The sequence below is a fragment of the Rhododendron vialii genome, chromosome 4a, assembly GCF_030253575.1.
Source record: "Rhododendron vialii isolate Sample 1 chromosome 4a, ASM3025357v1".
Classification (NCBI taxonomy): Eukaryota; Viridiplantae; Streptophyta; class Magnoliopsida; order Ericales; family Ericaceae; genus Rhododendron; species Rhododendron vialii.
The window spans coordinates 6,745,992-6,768,133 of NC_080560.1; the positions used below are offsets into that span (position 1 = coordinate 6,745,992).

Consider the following 22,142-nt stretch of genomic DNA (forward strand, 5'->3'; position numbering starts at 1 on the left):
TTCAGAACAGGCAAAAAGTTAAAGACAGTGCGAGTCTATTTATAATCCAGGATGCGATATGCTAGGAGTCCTAGATTCAGCACAGGAAAAAAGTTCAAAGATGGTGCAAGTCTATTTATAATCCAGGATGCGTTATGCTAGCAGTCCTAGTGTTATCACCGTAAGGCAAATCCAAAGCCTTTTGGAATATTTGTTTTTATGATCTCGAAAGCCTTCAGGAATTTGTATGTGCTTTATCTTCAAAGGTTTCCTGATATGTATCATCTATGTCGGCTCATATTCTTACTAGGTTTCTTATTAGCTGCTCTGCCTTTGAACGCTACATGGGAGGAAATCTATCTAAATCGTTTCTTTCGTTAAACTTGTCTGAGTTCTATAAAATTGTAATCAGACTAAAATTAAGTCACAATAATTGGATATTAGCAAAACAAGGACTAATTGGGTTAATAAGGGATGTAGTTAATAACCTGGCAAATCTACACATGTATACATACACTTTATTTCTACTTGTGTGCAGGGAAAAAAGAAGAAAACATATTACAAAGATATTATATAAACTTGTTCCGTTGACCATTAACAGATCTAATCGAGCAATTTAGTCCAATTCCTATATGAAGTTTGTGTGCTAGTTTTGAAATATCGAGACACCAATCCATACTGAGTCCAACTTATAGGAGATCAAAGTGAAGTTGGCCCATAAGTTTGAACAGAGATCCAACAAAAACATGAGTTACAGAACAGAGAAACAGACCAAGAGAACCATACATAAGTCCAAAGGAAACAAATACACAGAAGTTACGATGCTGGTTCTCCTAACTTGATCAAAAAAGCGATTGCATGACAACACCAAGATGGATAGTTCACTCTTTCGAAGCACCACTGTAATCCGTTCATCAGCTGAGTTTCTGCACATTCATCAGTAAATTACAGGCCATATAGTAGTAGCATACCAGTAAAAGAAATCACTTCAATTCTTTCACTTTCTACAGCTGCCAATCCCAAACTATAATGGCAATTGCAGGCCATATATTAGTAGCATACCAGTAAAAGAAATTACTTCAATTCTTTCACTTTCTACAGCTGCCAATCCCAAAATATAATGGCAATCTCACCTTTTCTTGTATCATAATATAGGTCTATAATCAAGCTTATTCTATCACTTGACTCAAATTTAATTATGTTGGCACTTTCTATAAACTATAAAGAAAAGAAGAGAAGCGAATCCATATAGCAAAAGCAAGACTAAAGGGACAGCATTGGATGTGGCATCCCTTTACCAGCCCCAAAACCGACATTCCAGTCTCATTTGAGGGGTTACAAGACCCGACACCCCTTGTTGTAACGATGTTCTAGCTAGCACCCAAAAATAACTAAATATAGCATATGCAACAACGCAAGAAGTAAGTTTAAAATCTATCTTGAAACTCAAATTCTTCCTTGTTGAATAGATAATGAGCAAAGTTTCTGGTGTCATCTTTTTTGAGCTCAGATAGAAAAAAAAAAAATTCATTTGAGCTTGCCAAGGCCCAAGATACTGGATTATATGTCTGGCACTTCAGAACTGAGGGCCAAAGCTGCCACCAGCCATTCATTTGAAGATTTATAGTCATTTTTGGATCCCTCGATTTATCCTACTGACCAAGAGGCTTATCCATGGCTGCCTTGGCCCTAGGCCCCTATGGTGCTTTCATCCATGCCACAGTTGCCAAATCTATCTCCAAAAAAAGAGGCACCAGGAACTCAAAAAGATTCCAGAATCATAAATCGCCTAGTACCAAACAAAGTTTAGTAATAAAACCATAATAACAATGAAATTGATTCCAAATTCTTTGAAAAAAAAATATTGACCTCAGTCATTCTAGTGTTGTTGACTCTCATTTGCTGCAAGAAGATTTGCTGCACTATCTGCAGCTCAAGTCCAACCATGTCCGAACTAAAGCATATTTGGCAACACACAGTTTTTTGGTAACATAACAAAAACTGAGGTTTATTTTGGACATTTATCTTCTGAAGAGGATGATGTAATTATTCCTCACCAATGAAAGGATGAAGCGAAAAAAGGGGCCTAGGGAAAGAGATAATTATCATACCAAAGGTAGCAACTGCCAAAAGGGGCATACTGAGTTGACTTGAATTGGCAAACCGAATAAAATAAAAAGGAAACAGCTCACAAGGGTGGAAGAAATTTTATTTTATTTTTTATTTTTTTTTTAGGGGGGGAACTTGTCACTACTGTAAAACATGTTCATCTAGGGTTTGAGAGACATGCCAATAGTACATCTTGACAGAACCATGAGCATATATAACATCTTTATAGACCCATGCACATCTTTATAGTCGCACACATCAAAAGAAAAGTATCATAATTGCAACTTCTATGTTCAAGTGGCGATTGAAATAGTACAGAATCAAAGAAATACATGAATCAAATCATTTGACTGAAAGAAATAACACAACAATCTAACGTGCTAGGCAACAAAAGTAACATAGAACAACATTGCCATGGAGGGAAAATTGCAAACAGATGAAACAAATGTTTTGGCTTTGTAGCCCATGATTTAAGCTCGAAATAACAAGCAATTATGTTTGTTCGACAAATGTACCTTAAAATTTTCTCCTTCTGCAACATTCCTGAGTGAAAGCAAGCTAGGGACATGAGCACGCCCAAGGAAGTATCTTGTACTAAATCCCAAAGTACGAACATTCCTCAGGCAATTCGATCCGGGCTCATAAAGCAAAATAGAATACGTTTCATCTTCAAATAGCAAGATTTGTCCATCCTCCAGAACCATTATTGGCTCATAATACAAGCAAGTCCCGTCAATCATCATAGTATCAATGACAAAGTCTTTACTCCAAGATTCCTTGACCCCATAATCCTTCATCACCCATACTTCAGAATGACCAGGCTCGCTTAAATCACATATAGAGAGACAGTCTCGAAGCACTACCACATTCATATCCCAGCACTCTTTCTTAGCCAGACCAAACTTAGAAGGTACAGGAACTGACCGAAATTGTTCACTTCCAAAGTCGAGACAATAAATGAAGTCTACACTAAACGCATCAGAAATCCAGTGAAGCGATCCATCAAGGAATGCATTAAATGAGGTGTTACGAACCATGCAGGGGATTTTCCCCATGCTTCTCCATGACCCTTCACCAAGTGTGTATATCTCGGTTTCACATGTTAGCCGACCCTTTCCATAAAAGGACCGTACTACTTTATACTGATCAGTCATTGGACTATAACCAAAAGCAACATCAAAGAAGCTTAAAATTGGGCAGCCGCTTGGACATCCAGGGAGTGTAACTAATTCGCCTAAAAGAGGATTATATATGCTAATCGGGGAATCGGTGCACGGAGCAAACAAGCACAGCAATCCATTGCAGGAGTTAACTACGTTATATGGGAGGGGCCCCTTTGGGAGGTTGATTGTGGTGACCAATTCCACAGGGTCATTACTAGGACTGGAGGGATTGACATCGAGGTCAACCAAGTTAAGTTTCCACGATTCGCGACTACCGACTGGTTTGAAGGGTGCGAGCAAGAGACTGGGCTGTGATTTATAGAGATGGAGATTGGCGAAATAAGGGTCAGAGATGACAGAGAGCCAGCCCTTGCAAACGCGGCGGAAATCGAGGAGGGTTTTGACTGGGAGCCTTGAGAGGATTTCGATTACTAAGTGGATTGGGAGTTCTGGGTTACCCATAGTTTGCTTATGGGTTTGATTAGCTTCGTGTTTGGTGATTAACTGTGTTTCTGCCGTAGTTTTCCTGCCATCGATTGTAATTGTGTTCTCTTCCGTGAATGAAGAAGGAAAAAACGAATCATTTCAAACCAAAACCAAAACCAAAACCCTAACCAGTTCTAAAGAAAAGCATACCTTAACCTGGAGGAGGAGAGAGAGAGAGAGAGAGAGAGAGAGAGAGACGGTGACAACAATTTTGTTCTGAAAGCACGCTTTTGGTTTTGGACTACAAACGCTTTTAAAGCCTTTTATGGTGAACAAACGTTGACCGCAACCCAAAGAGTTGCGACTGCAATTGTTTCCTTTCTCAAACCACGTGACCGCAAGGTTCGTTTCACATGGCGCAACGTTGACCTTTTTGTTCAAAAACTACTGTGTTCACAGTCCCCCAATAAGTTTTATTTCTAATTATTTATATCTCATTTATTTCTTTATCTCACTTCATTCATTACTTTAAAAATCTCCCTTAAAATTCAAACCGAACAAAGGCATATCTAGTTGGGCCTTTTGGGTTTCTTAGAGCATTCACGCTAGTCTTTCTAAATTTTGGACTAAATTAGAGAGGAAAAATCCACTTTATTACTTTAGTTACTCATTTTTAAAATGTATATTATATGAAGTTCTTTATACCAAAGCTATTCCATTAAAAATATTATTCTTTATTTTTCTTTATTCCAGTTTTAAAATATACTCCATCTGTCTCTAAATAAATGTTCGGCCCACAAACTTAAATCTTTACAAAGATGTATTTTTTTCGTTAAAAAAATCAATTTTTTTCATCAATCAATAGATATCAATAAATTCTTTTAAGTTGTGAGAAATTTTAAGTTTTTTAATAAACAAAAGTATCCTTTTAAAGGTCTAAGTTTGCGCGCCGAATATTTATTTAGGGACGGAGAGATATTCCATTACTACATTAGAATGTTAAAGCAAGGGAAAACAAAATTTAATTAAGAAAACTATTAAAATACTTCTACCGGTTGAACAGTTAGTGGAAAGAAAAGAGGATCTGTAGCAATTGTAAAATGAAATACTGGGGAGACGAGACTGATGCAAGTCCAAAGTTGAACGTTTCCTCGCTACTTTACCGAAAATGACCGAATAGAAATCCTAACGTGGATGCTCTTAGGCTTGCTGCTTGGCCTTACCTTCAAGTTCGAAAACATGATAAAGGAAAATGATTTTCACTCTTTTTTTTTATTATGATACTCCATTTTTTTGTCTTTAAGTGAAGCTTAATTTTGGATGCATTTTCACTAAAAGACAAGAAAAAGAAAGAGTGCCAAAGGAGAGTGAAAATCATTTTTCCTGATAAAAGTCTAAAATTGACTTTTAATAATCTACCCAAAATTCCTTTATTACTAATCTGATTTCAATTAATTTGAATAGTCAGTTTCCTTTTATATCCACTAAAAAGTTCACGTTTTTTTTTTCTATTTCCTCCTTAAACTGTGAAAATAACAATTTTGTCACCTCAACTTTCTGATTTGCAATCTATTTCGTCCAAAATTGTATGAAATTGAATGAAATTTCACCTAAAAATTGGACGAAATAGATTGCAATAAGAAAATTGAGGGACAAAATTGTTGTATACATAGTTTATGGACGAAATAGACAAAATGCGTAGAGTTTAGGAGATAAAAGTAAAATTAACTCTAATTTGAAAACCCAAAATTTACTTCTCCGAAAAAAAAAAACATATCCGTAAAACAATCCCTTTTAATGATTTTATCTCAAATCCCAGCTGCCATCCTCTGATTTCCGGAACCTAAATCCAAAATTCTACATTACTTCCCATATGCTTCTTTAGATTTGAAGGACTGCAGTTGCAAAACACATGGACACTCCCTGTCCAGTAAGACATCATTACATCACCTGCTTTTTTCACTTGTTTTTCATTTATTTTTGTAGAACATAGTCATCAGAACAGAAGAAGTTTAGCATTCTTTAGTTTGATTGCCGAGAAAATGGACGAAAAATGGATAACCAAGTTTAGGTGATGAAGTATGTTTTCAGTTTTTGTTTAACCAAAGGTGTAAACCATCTGCCTAAGAATTAGGATCTATGTTCCCTCCCAATTCCCCAGCCCCCAAACCATAGGTATAAACCAATCTGACCGTTCGTTGGTGGAGGGCGCCCAACGAGACATAATTGCAGGTTTTTCAAGTCTAATAATCATAATGTAGCGCACCAGAGTCGGACTTAAAACTTCAACATTGCCAACCTGATATCACTGAATTAACCATAGTATCAACAAAAAAAGCAATAAAATTCTCCTTAATTTGTGTTAATGCTAATTCTAGTGAAATTGATAGCTCAAGTATCCCAATAGTATACAAAAAGCCGAGAGAAATTAGGCAATTTTGTCTTCAAGTTGGGACTTAAAAGCCCCACAAAGATAGGAAAAAAAAAAACCAAAAAGTGAAAGTGCCATTAGAGATAAGCACTAGCAGCACTAAACAACATCATCACCACTAACTTGGCAAAAAAATAAAAAAAACTTCCCATTATCAAAACCCACTTAACAAAGTGAACTAGATCTAAAGCCATCTCTAGCTTAAATTCCAATCAAATTCTGATAGAGAGCTGCATCACACACACAGAGAGAGAGAGAGAGAGAGATGTGGCAGATGCTGGTGGCAATGAGACGGAACATGAAGAAGAGCCCACGAGGAGCTGTTGAGACCATGTTTGGTGTCAGAAATGGCCCTGAATCACCCATTTTTGGAAACGGCATGGACAGAAGGCGATCACGGTGGAAGGGTTTTTCGGTAATTTGCAGTGTCCTTCGAGCCCCGCTCTCCCTTGTCTCATGCCTTTCCCAGCCTCGCATCAGTGCGGCTGATGGAGTGTGGGTGTCCTGTGAGCTGACTCGGATATTGGAGATGAACCACCTCATGGTGAACGACAGCCTGCGATACGCCATCTTGATGTAGGAACTGTGAGGAAGGATTAATACTCTACTAATCATGTGATTTGCTAGAGGTTCTGATAGATAGAGCGAAACAGGAGCTGGTTTTGTTCCTAAAGCAGGTCAAAAAATGCATGGATTCATGATGCATTAGTAAATGCTCAGATGAGATCCATTTTGATGTATTTCTTCCATTTTCTATCCATATAATATAGTCAGTCTCATGTAGCATGAAGTATGTATGCCAATAGATTCATAGGACTTTGTAATGCAGGAATAAAATTGTAGTTGCCTTATAATATAGTTGGTTCCTTCTTACCCTATTTCTAGAGTACTTTTTCCTGTTTGAAATACGTAATGATTCAGCCCCAAAAGTTGTACTACATACTAGATGAGAATAAGTTTAATGATTTAAGCCGAAAAAATTGGGACTTAAGGCTCGGTTTGGTTTGATTTATTTAAGCCGAAAAAATTAGAGTTACCGATAGAAGGCCGAAGGTGAATCTGTTTTGCCTGAGGTTGTGTAATTAGAATCCTGGAGGATGAAGAGTTAACAGCGCAAAGAAAAATGATAAGGAAATCAAAGAAAAGAATTTAGCATCTTCACTAATTGGTTACCGTCTTTATCTCTCTTTTTCGTTTCGCTCCATAAATTCCTTCGCAAATTCATGATAATGTCCAAGGCAACAGGGAAAAAAGCAGTAGAACTTGTTCTCCTGAGAGATAACTTTTAGTCTACTATTTTATAAAAGGGGGCATGGAACAGAGAGAGCAAGGATAAATCATTTCCCCATTTAGCTGGTCAACATATTCTCCATATCATCCAAAGGGATGGGCTCCTCTAACTGTTACGAACACTCTTAACATTTTCCCACAATACATGGGATTTCTTTGGGAAAATTACTTTTGCGAGATCCAGCCACACTTGTGAGACAACTACAGAAACTGTCCAAGACAGTTACCGGAGAGGATCCAATTCCTCGTTGGTAATACAAAAGTCCTATTTTCCTCTTGAATTGTATCACTGGGCATACTGGTTGGTAGGGCTATAAATTAATGAGCCGAGCCGAGCTTTGACGAGCTCAAGCTCGGCTCGTACGTTTACTAAACGAGCTAAAAACTTGAGATCGAGCCCTTAATGAGCCGAGCTTAGTTATTTACTCAACGAGTCTTTTTAATTAAACCGAGCCTCTCTTAATGAGCCGAGCTTTTGTCGAACACTTCGAGCCGAAAACTCGAGCTCGGCTCTTTTATTAGCTGAGCCGAGCTCGTGAACTGTTTGGTTCGTTTATAGCCCTACTAGTTAGCCTCTTGGGACTAAGTACGTAGTCACCAAGTATTGAAAAGGGAGAAGGTACGTCGAGTGGAAGCACTATATTTCTGTAGCCTCCTACAAGTATACTTTGTACTTTTATTAGTAAAACGTGAACAGAAAACAACCCCAAATCCATTGCTTTTCTGGACTAAGTATACTAGTGCCCTATCCTGCTAATATCGTGGTCTGTTCTGTCATCATGCAACACAATAATATATAGTACTACAATGGGTAGTCAAACCATAGAACAAAATGAAGTATACATGGTTTTTATTTCTAGTCAAAAGGGTGAAGAGGGTGACTGGCTATTGCAATATCTCTGAGCGTGGCATAAGGATTCTTGACCCATGGCTGGCCCGTAAGTTGTTGCCCATTTTTGTTAGTGGAAACCTGGCCTTAGTTTAGTTTAGGGCTTATAGCTACCTTTAATACTTACTGGGATTATATTTTAGCTTTTCATCCTCAAACATATTCTTCTGTAATTCTTCTTTTTTTTTTAAAGGGTTTAAAAATGAAAGTGCAAGTATGGTACCCGTCACATCTACTATGAAGCATTGTTTTGCCATACCACAACACTATCTCTTGAAAGTTGAAACCCTCTCATACCAAATACGTTGTTGAGGCCTATCAAGTGAAGTGCTCCATTCAACAAAACAAAATCCTTACAGAATGCATAACAACGGTTGATTGTCCAACACTAAGAATTTGCTTTCAAGACCTTGTATTAGTCACTCAGTGGGACTATACCCAAAACTTGAACTCAAATATGTACTGCATCCCGGCCTGAGGTCAATTTGGAATGGGAAAAATGTTGTCGTCCTTGGAGAATTGGGTTAGTCGATCACCACAATATTATCGTTGAAGAAACGAGAATACAAGCAAGTTAACCCATTGTACGCTCCTAGAACTTCGAACATTTAACCCTAGTCTGGGATGTAAATTTCAAATATGAAAGTCATGGGGAGCTGCGGCAGTGTAAACAGGCAGGATTGTCGAACTCAAGAATGCCGAAACGAGAGTGGTACAATGGATGATTAGACTGATCAGGGGAAGAGAACCCCTTGAGAGAATACAAGTTGGCAAAGTAGGGTTGGAGGAGCATGCAGGTTGTGCCATGTCTTGCATAAAATCGCCTGCATCTAAGGATGGACTTGAGATACGAGAGTCTTAATAAAATGTTCCCAGATTATGTCAATTGGAAGTTCTAAGATGGTGGCATGAGCCGGACCAACTCGAGCTTGAATTCTTTGCTAACAATCCACACTGAGCCCAACTCATATAGGAGATCAAAGTGAAGTCGCGCAGCCAATAAGTTTTTGAACAGAGATCCGACAAAGAAGTAAGCTACGGAACAGAGAAATAGACAAAGAGAACCAAAACATAAATCCCAGAGAAACAAGTACACGCAAGTTACGATGTTGGTTCTCCCAAGCAACTGCGTGACAACACCCAGACGGATAGTTTACTCTCCGAAGCACCACTGTAATCTTCTTATCAGCCACCTTTCTAGGTAGAAGATCCGGCTTCTTTCAAGCAGTTGAGTATCTGCACGTTCATCAGTAAATTACAAGCCAGGTAGCAGCATACCTGTAAAAGAAATTAGTTCAATTCTGTACTGAGCGCCTAAACAGCCACCTGCCATTTATTTGAAGATTTATAGTCATTTTTTGAGCCCTTGATTTATCCTACTAACACTAAGGGGCCATAGGCCCCAAGCCCCCAACTGTGCCTTCATCCATGCCACAGTCGCTACATCTATCTCAGAAAACGAGATACCATGAACTCTAAACTGATTCCAGAATCAAAAATTGCCTATGAAACAACTTTTAGCAATAAAATCATGGCAAATATGCAATTGGTTCCGAATTCTTCCAAAAATATATATATACCTTAGTCGTTCTAGTGTTGGCGACTCTCACGAGGGTAGAAGAAACGTTTGGCGAAAAAAAACTTGGACTCACTATTGATAAACATGTTCATCTGGGGTTTGAGAGACATGACAATAGAGTATCTTGTATGTTCAAAACCTTGTCTATAACATCTTTATAGACCAATGTGCATCTTTATAGTCGCACACATCAAGCGAAAAATCTAATAATTAATTGCAACTTGTATGTGCAAAAGGCGATGAAAATTGTACAAAATCAAAGAATAGAGGTTTCAAATAATTTTGCAGGAAACAAAAAGCACAACAATCTAACGTGCTAAGCAACAAAAGTAAACATAGAACAACGTTGCCATGGAGGGAAAATTGGAAACAGATGAAACAAATGCAAAGCTTTGTATGTAGCACATATATGATTTAAACTCGGAATCACAAGCAATAATGTTTGTGCGATAAATGTACCTTAAAATTTTCTCCTTTTGCAACATTCCTAAGTGAAAGCAAGCTAGGGACATGAGAAATCCCACGGAAGTCGTATGTTCCACTAAATCCAAAAGTATGAACATTCCTCAGGCAATTCGATCCGGGATCATAATGCGAAATAGAAAACATACTATCGCCAAATAGAAAGAATAGTCCATCATCAAGAGCCAATATTGGCTGAAAATTGTGGAAGCTTAGCCAGTGAATCCTGCTATCATGTAAGACAAAGTCTTTACTCCAAGACTCCTTCACCCCATAATCCTTCATCAGCCATACTTCAGCATCACCGCCGCCAGCAATACATATAGAGAGACAACCTTGAAGCACTCCCAAACGCATATATGGCAGGCATTCTTTGTGAGCCGGACGAAACTCATAAGGTTCAGGAAATGTCCGAAACTGTTCACTTCCAAAGTCAAAACAATACAAGTCTGCACTACGCCCATATGAAATATATCCAGTGTAGCGAGCAATCCATTGAGGAATGCATCAAATGAGGTATTATAATCCATGGAGGGGATTTTTCCTAAGCTTCTCCATGACCCTTCACCAAGGGCGTATATCTCGGCCTCACAAGTTGTTTCCCTACCCGCCACTGGGTCGATAACCCCTGACTGAAAGGACCATACCACTTTGTGCCTGTTTGGGCACCTCATTTTTAACTTTTCACTTCTCATTTTAGGCTTTTGAGTGTTTGGCAGGCCGTGGAGAAAATGAATTTTGCCAAAATGAGTTCTCCATTTTTTATCTTCCTGTGCAAAAGCCAAAAAGAGGGAGGGAGGTCCTTTTCAACTTCTCTTTTTTGGACCATTTTTCCTAAAGACAATTTTGCCCTCCACTTAATCTGATAATACCCAAAATTACCACTGAGAGTTACATATCTTTCTGATAGATTCTTATCCTCCAAGGTGGAGTTAAGAAGGGTTGACTGCATAGGATCATGCATAGTAACAAGCTGTTTCAAGAGCAACCTGAAATGAGAAATTTCCGATAGATTCTAGAGTAACGTTATCTTTTAATTCGGTAAGACTTTAATTTAATTTCTTCATGTGGGTCTTCCGTAAGAAGACTTTAATTTCTTAGAAAAGTTCGTGGATTTATCTTATCCTTATTTCTTCTTAATTATCAAAAATAAATAAATAAAATTAGTAGGAGACATTCAATTAACCAAGAATAATACAAATTCAAAAATATAAATTTTATAAAATTGATTAGACCTTTATCTATACACTTGTATCACATAATATAAATAATCAAGGGCAACATAGTAAAAAATCAACTAATAATTCATTTTCATCACATATCTTCCAAACACTATTCTTGTTGCAAAATGCATTCTTCACATATCATCTAAATACTCTACTAGATTCAAAAATACATTCTGATCATAATTCAAAAAGTAAAAAAGTAAAAAATGAAAAGTCAAAAAGTAAGTTTCCAAACACCCATTTATACTGATCAGTTATGAGACTATAACCAAAACTAGAGAGAGAGAGAGAGAGAGAGAGAGAGAGTTCATCCGCTTTTTGGCGGAAATATAAAGCCGATTTTATGGGGATCAGTCGTTGGCCGCAACCTAACAAGTTGTGACCTTAATTTTTGGCTCTATTCAATGTCGTACTCGTAACCAATTGATCATGTCCAAAACGACTTTTATAAAACTAATCCGGTTCCATTGTTCAACAAATGTGAATGACTTCGGTGTCCCCGGTCATTTTGGGGATACCGTAACTTTTGACATAACAAAATCACTATGAGTATAACCAAAATTCATTACAAGCATAACAGAACCATAGCAAGGCATAACCAAAACCATAGTAAGGCATAACTTATTTGTTATGCCTTGGTTAAGTTTAGTTACGCCTTGGTTGGTTTTTTGGATATTCCTTGGTTATGCCTTGTTTGGGTTCCGTTATGCTCGTAATTGATTTTAGTTATGCTCCTAATGATAAAGTTATGCCAAAAATTACGATGTCCCCAAAATGACCGGGGACACCATAGCATCATCCTCAACAAATTAATGAAAATGTTTTTTTTTTATTCGTTAATCTTAATCTACTTTATTATAGGAAATTTGAAAAGGAGGATAGATACTTACGAGAATCAAACTTTGCCCATGTGGATGAGAATATAAGGAAGACACCAACTGCCCTCCACTCCACTTGCGAAATTTAGTTTAGTCTCGAGTTTATACCTTAATCGATACGTACAAGGAGCATATTTTAGCTTCCTCAAAACATATTCCTAATGGATTTCTCTCCATTTTTTTTTGGGAGGGGGTGTTTTAAAAATGAAAGTGCAAGTTTAGTACATGTCACAAAGGAAAAAAAAAGAAGCTACACTCTCTTAAAAACGGACGCGGGGGCTCTGCTGCCCACCATGGGCAGCAGCCCCAACCCACACCTCACACGGCACCATTTTGATAAGGAAAAAAAAAAAAAACTCATCCGCTTGCAATCCTATGGAGCAGAAACGTGATTATGAGAGCCCTAGAGTTGGAATTTAATTATGTCTCTTTAGAATAATATGATCAGAATAATAAGATCTTCGCGTCAATTCAAACGGATTGAAAATTGGAGCACTTAATTTTTTAATCATATTTTTTTAATATATAAACGGTCTAAAAAAATTAAGTGTGCCAATTTTTAATTCGTTAAAAATAAGTACGAAAATCTTATTATTCTAATTATATTATTCTAAAGAGATATAATTAACTTTTGTTTATAGGACTCTCATAATCACATTTCTGATCTACATGATCTCAAATAAAGAGCAGATACTTAATTATGAGAGCCCTAGAGGCAAAAATTAATTATGATACTTTAGAATAATATGATTAGAATAATAAGATATTCGTACTTGTTCAAATGAATTAAAAATTGGCGTACTTAATTTTTTTATAGACAGTTTATATATTAAAAAATATGATTAAAAAAATTTAACTGTTCCAATTTTCAATCCGTTTGAATTGACGCGCAGATCTTATTATTCTGATCATATTGTTCTAAAGAGACATAATTAAATTTTAACTCTATGGCTCTCATAATCATGTTTCTGCACCATAGGATTGCAAGCGGAAGAGTTTGTTTTTTTTTCCTTTATCAAAACGGTGCCGTGTGAGCTGTGGGTTGGGGCTGCTGCCCATGGTGGGCAACAGAGCCCCCGCGTCCCTTAAAAACCACTCCTCTCATATTTGCCTTCAGGAATGAGATAATGTCATCCGCAGGGATAATGTGTGACACCATACGATCCTTTTGATCTACTCCCATGTTGGCCAGCCTATCTGCCAACTTATTTCCCTCTCTAAGTGTGTGCCTCATGATGCATCCAGTAATATTCATGAGGGCTTTACATTCTTTGATGAGCACTGTGTGGGGTGAAATTTGAGGTGTTTCCCCAATAATCAAATCAATAACTGCAGTTGAGTCTGACTCCACATCCATAGCATCCATCCCTTGTTGGATCATTTCAAGCCCCTGAACAGCCCCCAAAGCTCCGCTTCCAAACTTGTACAGTCTTTAAGCTTTTCAAAGAAACCAAGGATCCAAAGCCCTCTCCTCCCTGAAAACTCCACCATAGCCTACTGGTCCCGGATTACCTTTGCTGCTACCATCAGTGTTCAATTTCAGTCTGCCAGTACCTAGGAATGTCCATGAAACAAGTCTTACCGGTCTTAAGCTAGTACATGAGATGGACTGAAAACTATGCACAATTTCATTCGCAAAAATATGACTACTAGAACAGATCTCATTCGGATATTACTGGATATCTGAATGAGAGAAAAAGAGGAGAGAAAATGGTGGGGTGAGAGAAAGAGGGTTTTAATCTGGGTCATCCACCACACTTTTAGACGGTCTGAATGGACCGCTCGGGCACCACGTGGGCACGGCCACATGATAACTAGTCGGTACCCAAAAATTTCTCATAATTTAGGGACAAATCTAATCGTTCATTGGTGGAGGGCGTCTAATGAGACATAGTTGTAGGTTTTCCAAGTCTAAACCACAATGTGGCGTCGAACTTCAACATTGCCAACCTGATATCTCTGAGAGAGCATCTCCTAGCTACCAAGCTATAAAACTCTAATATAAAGATGAAAATTTGTAATTTATCCTTGCTTTTCTTAACTTTATGTACTTTATGGAAAAAAAATTTGGAAGGACACATCGTTTTTTTTTAGAAATTTGGTATCCAAATTTACTTTTGGGTCTCCAAAAATGGAGACTACACCTCTATTTTGGAGACCAAATTTCTAAAAAGGACGATGAGTCCCTTCAATATTTCTCCATAAAGAACAAAAAGTTAAGAAAATAGAGGATAAATTACAAAATCTCTTCTCAATATGTTACATCAATTTTTTTTTAGAATTTTAGAACTTGATAGGAGATGCTCTAAACCATAGTATCAACAGAGCAATAAAATTCTCCTTTGCGTTGATGCTAATTCTAGTGAAATTGATAGCTCAAAGTATTCGAATAGTATACAGAAAGAAATTAGGCAAGTCTTCAAGTTAGGGGCTTAAAAGGCCCCACAAAGCTAGAAAAAACCAAAAGTGAAAGCGCCATTTGAGATAAGCATGGATGTGCTTTTGGCATATTTTTTCCGATGATTATCAATGGTAATATTATCCTTTTGACCAAAAAAAAAAAAGTTCCAAGCACAGTGGAAGTATTTTTGGTTACCCTGGCATCGTGTCGAGTAATTATTCAGTGGTCCTGGGACATAGCTACGTGGTGATTCAACACCCTTTTTTACAATAAATTCACATGAAATCCATACACTTCGTCCTGAATTCCACGTGAATTTGTGGTGGATAAAGGTGCTGAGGCACCATGTGATGGTACCCTAAGACCATTCAATAATTTTTCCATCACGTCAAGGATGTTTCACTTATGCTAGACCTGTGTGCATGAAGTAGATCCCCATGCCAAGCTGCTGACCACTCAACACTGTCAGCTCAGCCGGCCTAGGGTCTCACCTCGTGCATACACGGTGGAGCATGAGTGGACGCCTAGTGTCATGACCACTAGGAAGCAAATGCTGCGGAAAATGGTTTTGGTGTTTCAAAACTTCGATCGCATAACGAATTCTCCAGCTAATACATCAGTACCAAGGGCCAAGGCCTCCCTGTTTTGTTGTGTAATTTAATATCATTACACAAGGTTAATCCTTCCTGGATTATGATAGCAACAATTTGCCCATAAGTGTAACTATCATAGTTGATAGTCAAACCATTATTTTGATCCCTCATTTTCTTTCTAATTTTCTCGGCAAAGAAATGAGGTAATCCATCAACAAATTTTGATTTCCAATGCTCACTATTAGCATCAGCCCTTTGCATGACTTTAGCAAGAAAAACATCTTTATACCAACGAAAATGAGTTAACGTTGGACACTTCAAATTCTGAAGTAATTCCCTACTTCTTTCCCGTTGGTTATCCCAATGACCAACAAAGTGTAATATTATTGATTGAACAAGTGTATAAACAACATCTTGCACTTGTTCACCTTTTTCATTAAATTTTACAGCATTTAAAATTTCTGACCGTTGGTTGGCAGTTAAAATATTATCCCACCATCCTTGATACCAAATATGTACTGAAAAACAACAGTGCAAAGGATCGAAAAGGAAACTAACCTTATTATTAATTAGGCCGAAGCCAATGTACAAAGGAGAGGAGAGGAGAAAATCAGAGTGCTTGGTTTTTAGAGAGGGAGTAGGGCAAACCAAAACCTGATTTTCTGGATACAAGAATGGCCTTTATATAGAGGCCCAAACAGAAAATGAAATGAAAATTACACCCAAATTAAAGTGAAATGAAATTACACCGGGTACACAAATGGGCCCCATCGTCATGACTTTCTTTCCACCGGGTGTAAAAGTCCCATAATTGGACTTTACTATGCCACCTAATTCTGGCGTGATTATTCCGAAAGTGAATTTGTCTTCAAGCAACATTATTGCTTCTTTTCTTTCCCTTTACGAGACAGCTGTTCCGCCATTATCTCGGTCATAGTGTCCCAATAATCTGCTAAAGATGGTGCCTGAGTGGTCCCATCGTCTTCATAGGGGTCTTGAGATTCCCCTACCAGGCAAGTGAATGGATTATTGTCATCTTCATTACTTTTTGCTGATGTCATGGATTCATCATCAGCTGGTGTAGTTTGGACAGTCTGTAAAAATTGCTCTTTCATGAAATCCATGGTTTTCATGACAACTTCATCGTCTGCTAAATTGGGATTTTTTGCTCTAATTTGAGCAGAGATTTCAAGAAAAGAATTTTTAACTGACAATTTTTCCTTTTTCTTAATCTGCAGCTTCAAATCATTTGTTGCAGATCTTATTTCTTCAAATGTTTTCTCCAAATTAATGCCTTTCCACCATCTGTATTGAAAGGTTCTGTGGAGAACTGGAAGACCTGTATTGTCTCGTCCAAATTGAACATTCCACTTCCATATCCAAGGGATGCCAAAAGTAATCATAGTGAAAAGGAATGATTTTCCTTCGGTTGTATCTGTCCCTCGCAATTGTGGATGATTTTGGTTGAAGAACTCAATTTCCTTCTGAACCTCAGTAGGTAAAAAATCAGCTTTTGGCCCAAATTTAGACCACCATCTAAGAAACCAATTTGGAATCTCATTTTTTCCCACAAATTTGGGACAGTTTCAGAAACCAGGAATGTCTTCTTTTGTGGTTTTGATAGTAAAAAGCCTTTGTCCAGGCTTCAATGTAATCCCAATAAGTAAAACGAATTGGAATTCCATTTTCACCTTTTATTGACAAAGTTTTTGATTGTAGTGGGTGAATTCCCCACTTGTGAATTGGAATGACCATCTTTATTATGGCCTTGCTATAACTAATTGGACTCTTTTGATCCTTGATAGTTTCATAGGTGTGGCTAAATTCCACAGACCCTGTTTCTGAGAGCATTGCCTCATATTGATATCTGTATTTTCCCTCAGGGACTGGATAACTCACTGTATCCAAATAGCGGGACATAATTTCTCACGGATTATTGCAATATTGTTCATCCTGAGATTCCAGGATTAATATTATTTCCTTGGTTTCCAATGATTTGAAAACCTCTATTACTGCCACGACCTCTGCCCCGATCTGGAGGTCTATTTATCTGCAAAATTAAACAGCCATAATTTTCAGCTTATTCTTAATTTGATGGAGCTTATTCTTGAAGTATTGAAGCTCCTCATGTTCATCCATGCAAGAACATCCATATTTATCGTAATATTGAATGAGGGCTTCTCTAGCATTGGCCCATCTATGCAAATAGTGTCTCGTTGGGGTGAGGCCCAAAAAATTCTGCTCATAGTTTGCCTGAGAACATTTTCTCTTAGCGGCACGAAATTCTTTATTCTTCGTGACTAAATATTGAATTCTGTCCTATGTGATTGAGGGACATGCCAAACGGAGGAAATCCTCCAATTCCATACTATTGGGATATAATGGATTGACCATCAACCCTGCAAAAACTCATGGGTAAGAAAATCAGGTAAAGAATTATTTTCTTCCTTAATATATTCAATATCAAAATCAAAGGCAGATAATTCAGACTGCCATCGGGCAAAAATTTACTTTGAAGCAAGGTTTTTAATATCTTGCTTTAAAACCTGCTTTGCAACGCTACAATCAACTCTTAATAAAAATTGTTGATTTAGTAAATCATCTTGAAATTTATTTATGCATTTTATAATAGAAAGAATTTCTTTCTTTATTGTGCTATAATTGGCTTGTGCATTTTTGAAGAGTCCAGAGGTAAATCTTACCAACTCTTCTTTGCCAGAATTGGGATTATATTGTTTTAAGATGCCTCCATAACCAATATTTGAAGCATCAATCTCAACTATTTTCTTCCATTCTGGGTTAGCTAAGTTACTTAGCTTTTAATTTAATTTTCTGAACAGCTTTAGTGTGCTGTTCAGTCCATGGAGGAGGATTCTTTTTAAGTCTATCATATAAGGGAGCCGAATCCTGAGCTAACTCCTTATAGTAGTCTCCTATATAATTGAGACTTCCAAGAAATCTTTGCAATTGAGTTTTATCCCGTATTTCATCGGGAAATTTAGAAGCAAATTCTATACTTCGATCAATAGGGATTATTTTCCCTTGAAAAATATTATGTCCTAAAAATCGGACTTTGGTTTGAAACAATTTCATTTTTGGTGCAGAAACTACCAAACCATTACGCTTAATAACATCTCCAAAAATTCTAAGATGTTTAATGTGTTGATCGATGTTTTGAGAAAAAATTAAAACATCATCAATATAGCAAATTGTAAATTCTGCATGAGGATAAAAAATATCATTCATAATATTCTGAAATTCTGAAGGTGCATTCTTCAGACCAAACGGCATTACATTCCATTCAAAATGTCCAAATGGAACTGTAAATGCTGTCTTGTAACGACCAGACTCATTTATTTGAATCTGCCAATATCCAGATTTCAAATCAAACTTAGAAAAAATAACTGCTTTATTCAGTCGATCCAATAAATCTTTTTTATTAGGGAAGGGATATCTTATCCACATTAAAACCTCATTGAGGGGTTTGTAATTAATCACTAATCTAGGAACACCTCTCTCTTTTTCAGCATTTTTATTGACATAAAAAGCTGTACAACTCCAAGGAGAGTAGCTTTTCCTAATTAATTGTTTTCTCAATAAATTGTCAATTTCATTCTGACACATTTTCAAATATTCTTGTTTCATCTGAGAAGGTCTAGCTTTTGTAGGGATTTTTCTTTCATCAAAATCCTTCTCGTAAGGAAGTGAAACAATGTATTTCTTTCTATCCCAGAAAGCATTAGGGATATCACTACAGATTTCCTTTTGAAATTTTTTTTCAATTTGAGAAATTTTCTCTTTCATAATGGGTTTTTGTAAAGTTTCTTCAATACCCATTATTCTGATTTCCTTTTGAAGGAAATTTATTTGTTTATCTTTATTAGAAATTTTCCTCATGATATCGTTAATTTCCTTGTAAACAGGAGGAGAAACAAATTCAAAGAAAATTTCATGCCCATCAATGTGAGCAGTGATACCAGCAGTACTGGTTTGCATTGGCAATAACATAGACAGGAAAAGAGTTCCTAGAATTAATTCTTGCTGGAGGTTCCTTATGCAAAGAAATGTTGTCTCCAAACAAACTCCTTTATTGCAAATGTAAACATTATTAAGTTTGTATTTAATAATCATTTTAGACCCACTTGCATTTGTGAGACTCTGGGAAGTTTTTTCAAAGTATTGGGTAGGAACAATACCCTCCTGGATACAATTCATATCCGCACCACTATCCATTAAAGCAATAATATTGTTAATGGTGTATTCTTTATGTATTACCAAATTAACCCTAACATGCCATTTTTGGTAAACTATATTATTAATAATATTAAGATAGGTAGAGTCATCAGTTTGACTCTTTTTCACCCTTATCCGAAAATAGCTTCTTGTTAATTTCACAAAGCTCCTGAGTAGCTTTAGTTTGAAAAGATTTTAACAGCTTGATCTCTGTTTTTAAAATATTTATTTCGCCCTGAAGATCAGGAATAGTAACGGGCTTATAACTGTCAATTTGTTCTAATCTATCCAGAACATTTTTAAGACTATAAGTCTTATTGGGTATAAGGGGTTGATCTCTCTCTTCTTCAGTAGTAGAAGAGAGACAAGTCTCAATAATCCTCATTTTTAATTGAGGATCCTCGATCTGATCTATAATGTTCAACAAACCTTGTTGTTTATTGGTAAGCACATTAACGCTGAGACCATTCATCTCCACAATAGCCTTCCAATAATTATCGGAAGTCGAACATTCAAGATTATTGCATTTACAGTCAAAGGTTTCTTCCCCAGTAGAAGAAGTGTCTTCTTCTTGATCATGATCAGATACTTCATTTACCTGATCCTCTGGTTCCTCCTGTGATTCAGAATCACTGGAGTTCAACATTAATTTGAAGAGTTGCTGTTTTAACCCTTCATCTATCTGAAGCTCATTAAGCTTTTTCTTGGTTTTACACTTATTAGCATAATGACTTATTTTACCACATTTAAAGCATTTTGCAGTGGTTTTCTTGTTAGATTTATCTTTCTTCCCTGAAGTAGACTTCTTGGAATCAGATTTCTCGGAAGTCTTCTTATTCTTATGGGATTTTCTTTTAGAATATTGTCTAGTAGTTTTATTACTACTTTTCTTCCTAGAAGGTTTTCGGTATTGAGTCATATCATACCCAAACTGGTCACAAAATTGACCGAGTTCCTGTTTACCAGTCAAATTTTGTTTCTTTAATTGGTTGTGTAATTTAATATCATTACACAAGGTTAATCCTTCCTGGATTATGATAGCAACAATTTGCCCATAAGTGTAACTATCATAGTTGATAGTCAAACCATTATTTTGATCCCTCATTTTCTTTCTAATTTTCTTGGCAAAGAAATGAGGTAATCCATCAACAAATTTTGATTTCCAATGCTCACTATTAGCATCAGCCCTTTGCATGACTTTAGCAAGAAAAACATCTTTATACCAACGAAAATGAGTTAACGTTGGACACTTCAAATTATGAAGTAATTCCCTACTTCTTTCCCGTTGGTTATCCCAATGACTAACAAAGTGTAATATTATTGATTGAATAAGTGTATAAACAGCATCTTGCACTTGTTCACCTTTTTCATTAAATTTTACAGCATTTAAAATTTCTGACCGTTGGTTGGCAGTTAAAATATTATCCCACCATCCTTTAATCATTCCAGTAAAACCGACTGTAATCCAGCCAGCAACCTTCTGGTCTTCATTGTGATTATTAACACAAATAGTACTGTACATCAACATTTGATGTACCACAGCAAAAATCTGATATTCGGTCATACCATCTATGTTCCATTCATAAATGGTTCCACCGCTATAAGACATCTGTTTTTGAAAACCAGATTCCTCATATAACATATCATGAGGAGTTGGTTGAGGGTAGTAATACCTATTAGCTCCTGCATATGGGAATTTGGTCGGGTATTGAATTTTATTGATGGTCTCAGACTGAGATTGGATGAAAGATTTTTCTAAATCAAGAACTTCTTGATCATCCATATCATCCGATCCTATATCTTCTGCTATTGTATTTAAGGACAGACCTTGCAGACGCTTCTGCAATTCCTTGACTAAATCAATATTTTCTTTTGGATTTTTCAAATTAAATCCAGTGATAGACACAGGAGGTCTAATATTAGAAGGAGAAACTTCATCTTTTTCCTTTTTAGATCTAAGTTCTAAGACTTGACCACTTATTTGATTAACCTGCTCCTCTATTCTTCCTAGTTGATCGCCAACAGTATTAAGAATCAGGTTGGTATAATTATTCTGTTTATGAATCCGACTATTAACATCTGTGTTTGCAGGTTTCACAAATTCTACAGCTTCCAAAGAAGGTTCAGAATCTGAACTTCCTTCGACAGACAAAGGGATAGTTGGAGGATGCATGGAAGAGATCAAGGTTCCCGTCATTGATCTCCAGTTCCTCTTATAATCTTGGATGACATTGATTGTTCTATCCAATTCTGTATAGTATTTCCCATAAAACCATTGGGTAAAAGGGATGAAATTTCCTGTATAACTAATCCAGTCATAAAACTCTTCCTTGAATTTCTGTAACTGGTCCTTGTTATACTTAGAGAAATACCATTCTCTAAATTCTTTATATTTAGGCTGTTGAAAGTCTTTATTAATTTCTTTCCTAATTTCAGGTTCTATTATCATTAATAGTAAAATTCATTTCACTGGCAGTAGGTGA

At 36.7% G+C, this 22,142-nt stretch overlaps 1 protein-coding gene and 1 long non-coding RNA gene across 3 annotated transcripts in view; one reads left to right on the forward strand and one right to left on the reverse strand.

Annotated features, from left to right (window-relative positions):
* LOC131322944 (F-box protein At3g07870-like) overlaps positions 1 to 3,965 on the reverse strand; it is a 50,958-nt gene extending 46,993 nt beyond the window's left edge. The window contains exons 1-2 of one of the 2 annotated variants that reach the window (XM_058354546.1): positions 2,604 to 3,965; positions 526 to 905 (exon numbers count right to left, since the gene is read on the reverse strand). In XM_058354546.1, coding sequence (XP_058210529.1) covers positions 894 to 905; positions 2,604 to 3,713 — 1,122 coding nt within the window. In that variant the 5' untranslated portion in view covers positions 3,714 to 3,965 and the 3' untranslated portion in view covers positions 526 to 893. Of the gene's footprint in view, positions 1 to 525; positions 906 to 2,603 lie in introns of those variants that run through there. The other variant, XM_058354545.1, reaches the window with a different exon arrangement.
* Positions 3,966 to 6,278: 2,313 nt separating this feature from the next.
* LOC131322947 (uncharacterized) overlaps positions 6,279 to 22,142 on the forward strand; it is a 45,053-nt gene continuing 29,189 nt past the window's right edge. The window contains exon 1 of the long non-coding RNA XR_009199023.1: positions 6,279 to 6,375. This is a non-coding gene — a long non-coding RNA (uncharacterized LOC131322947). The remainder of the gene's footprint in view (positions 6,376 to 22,142) is intronic.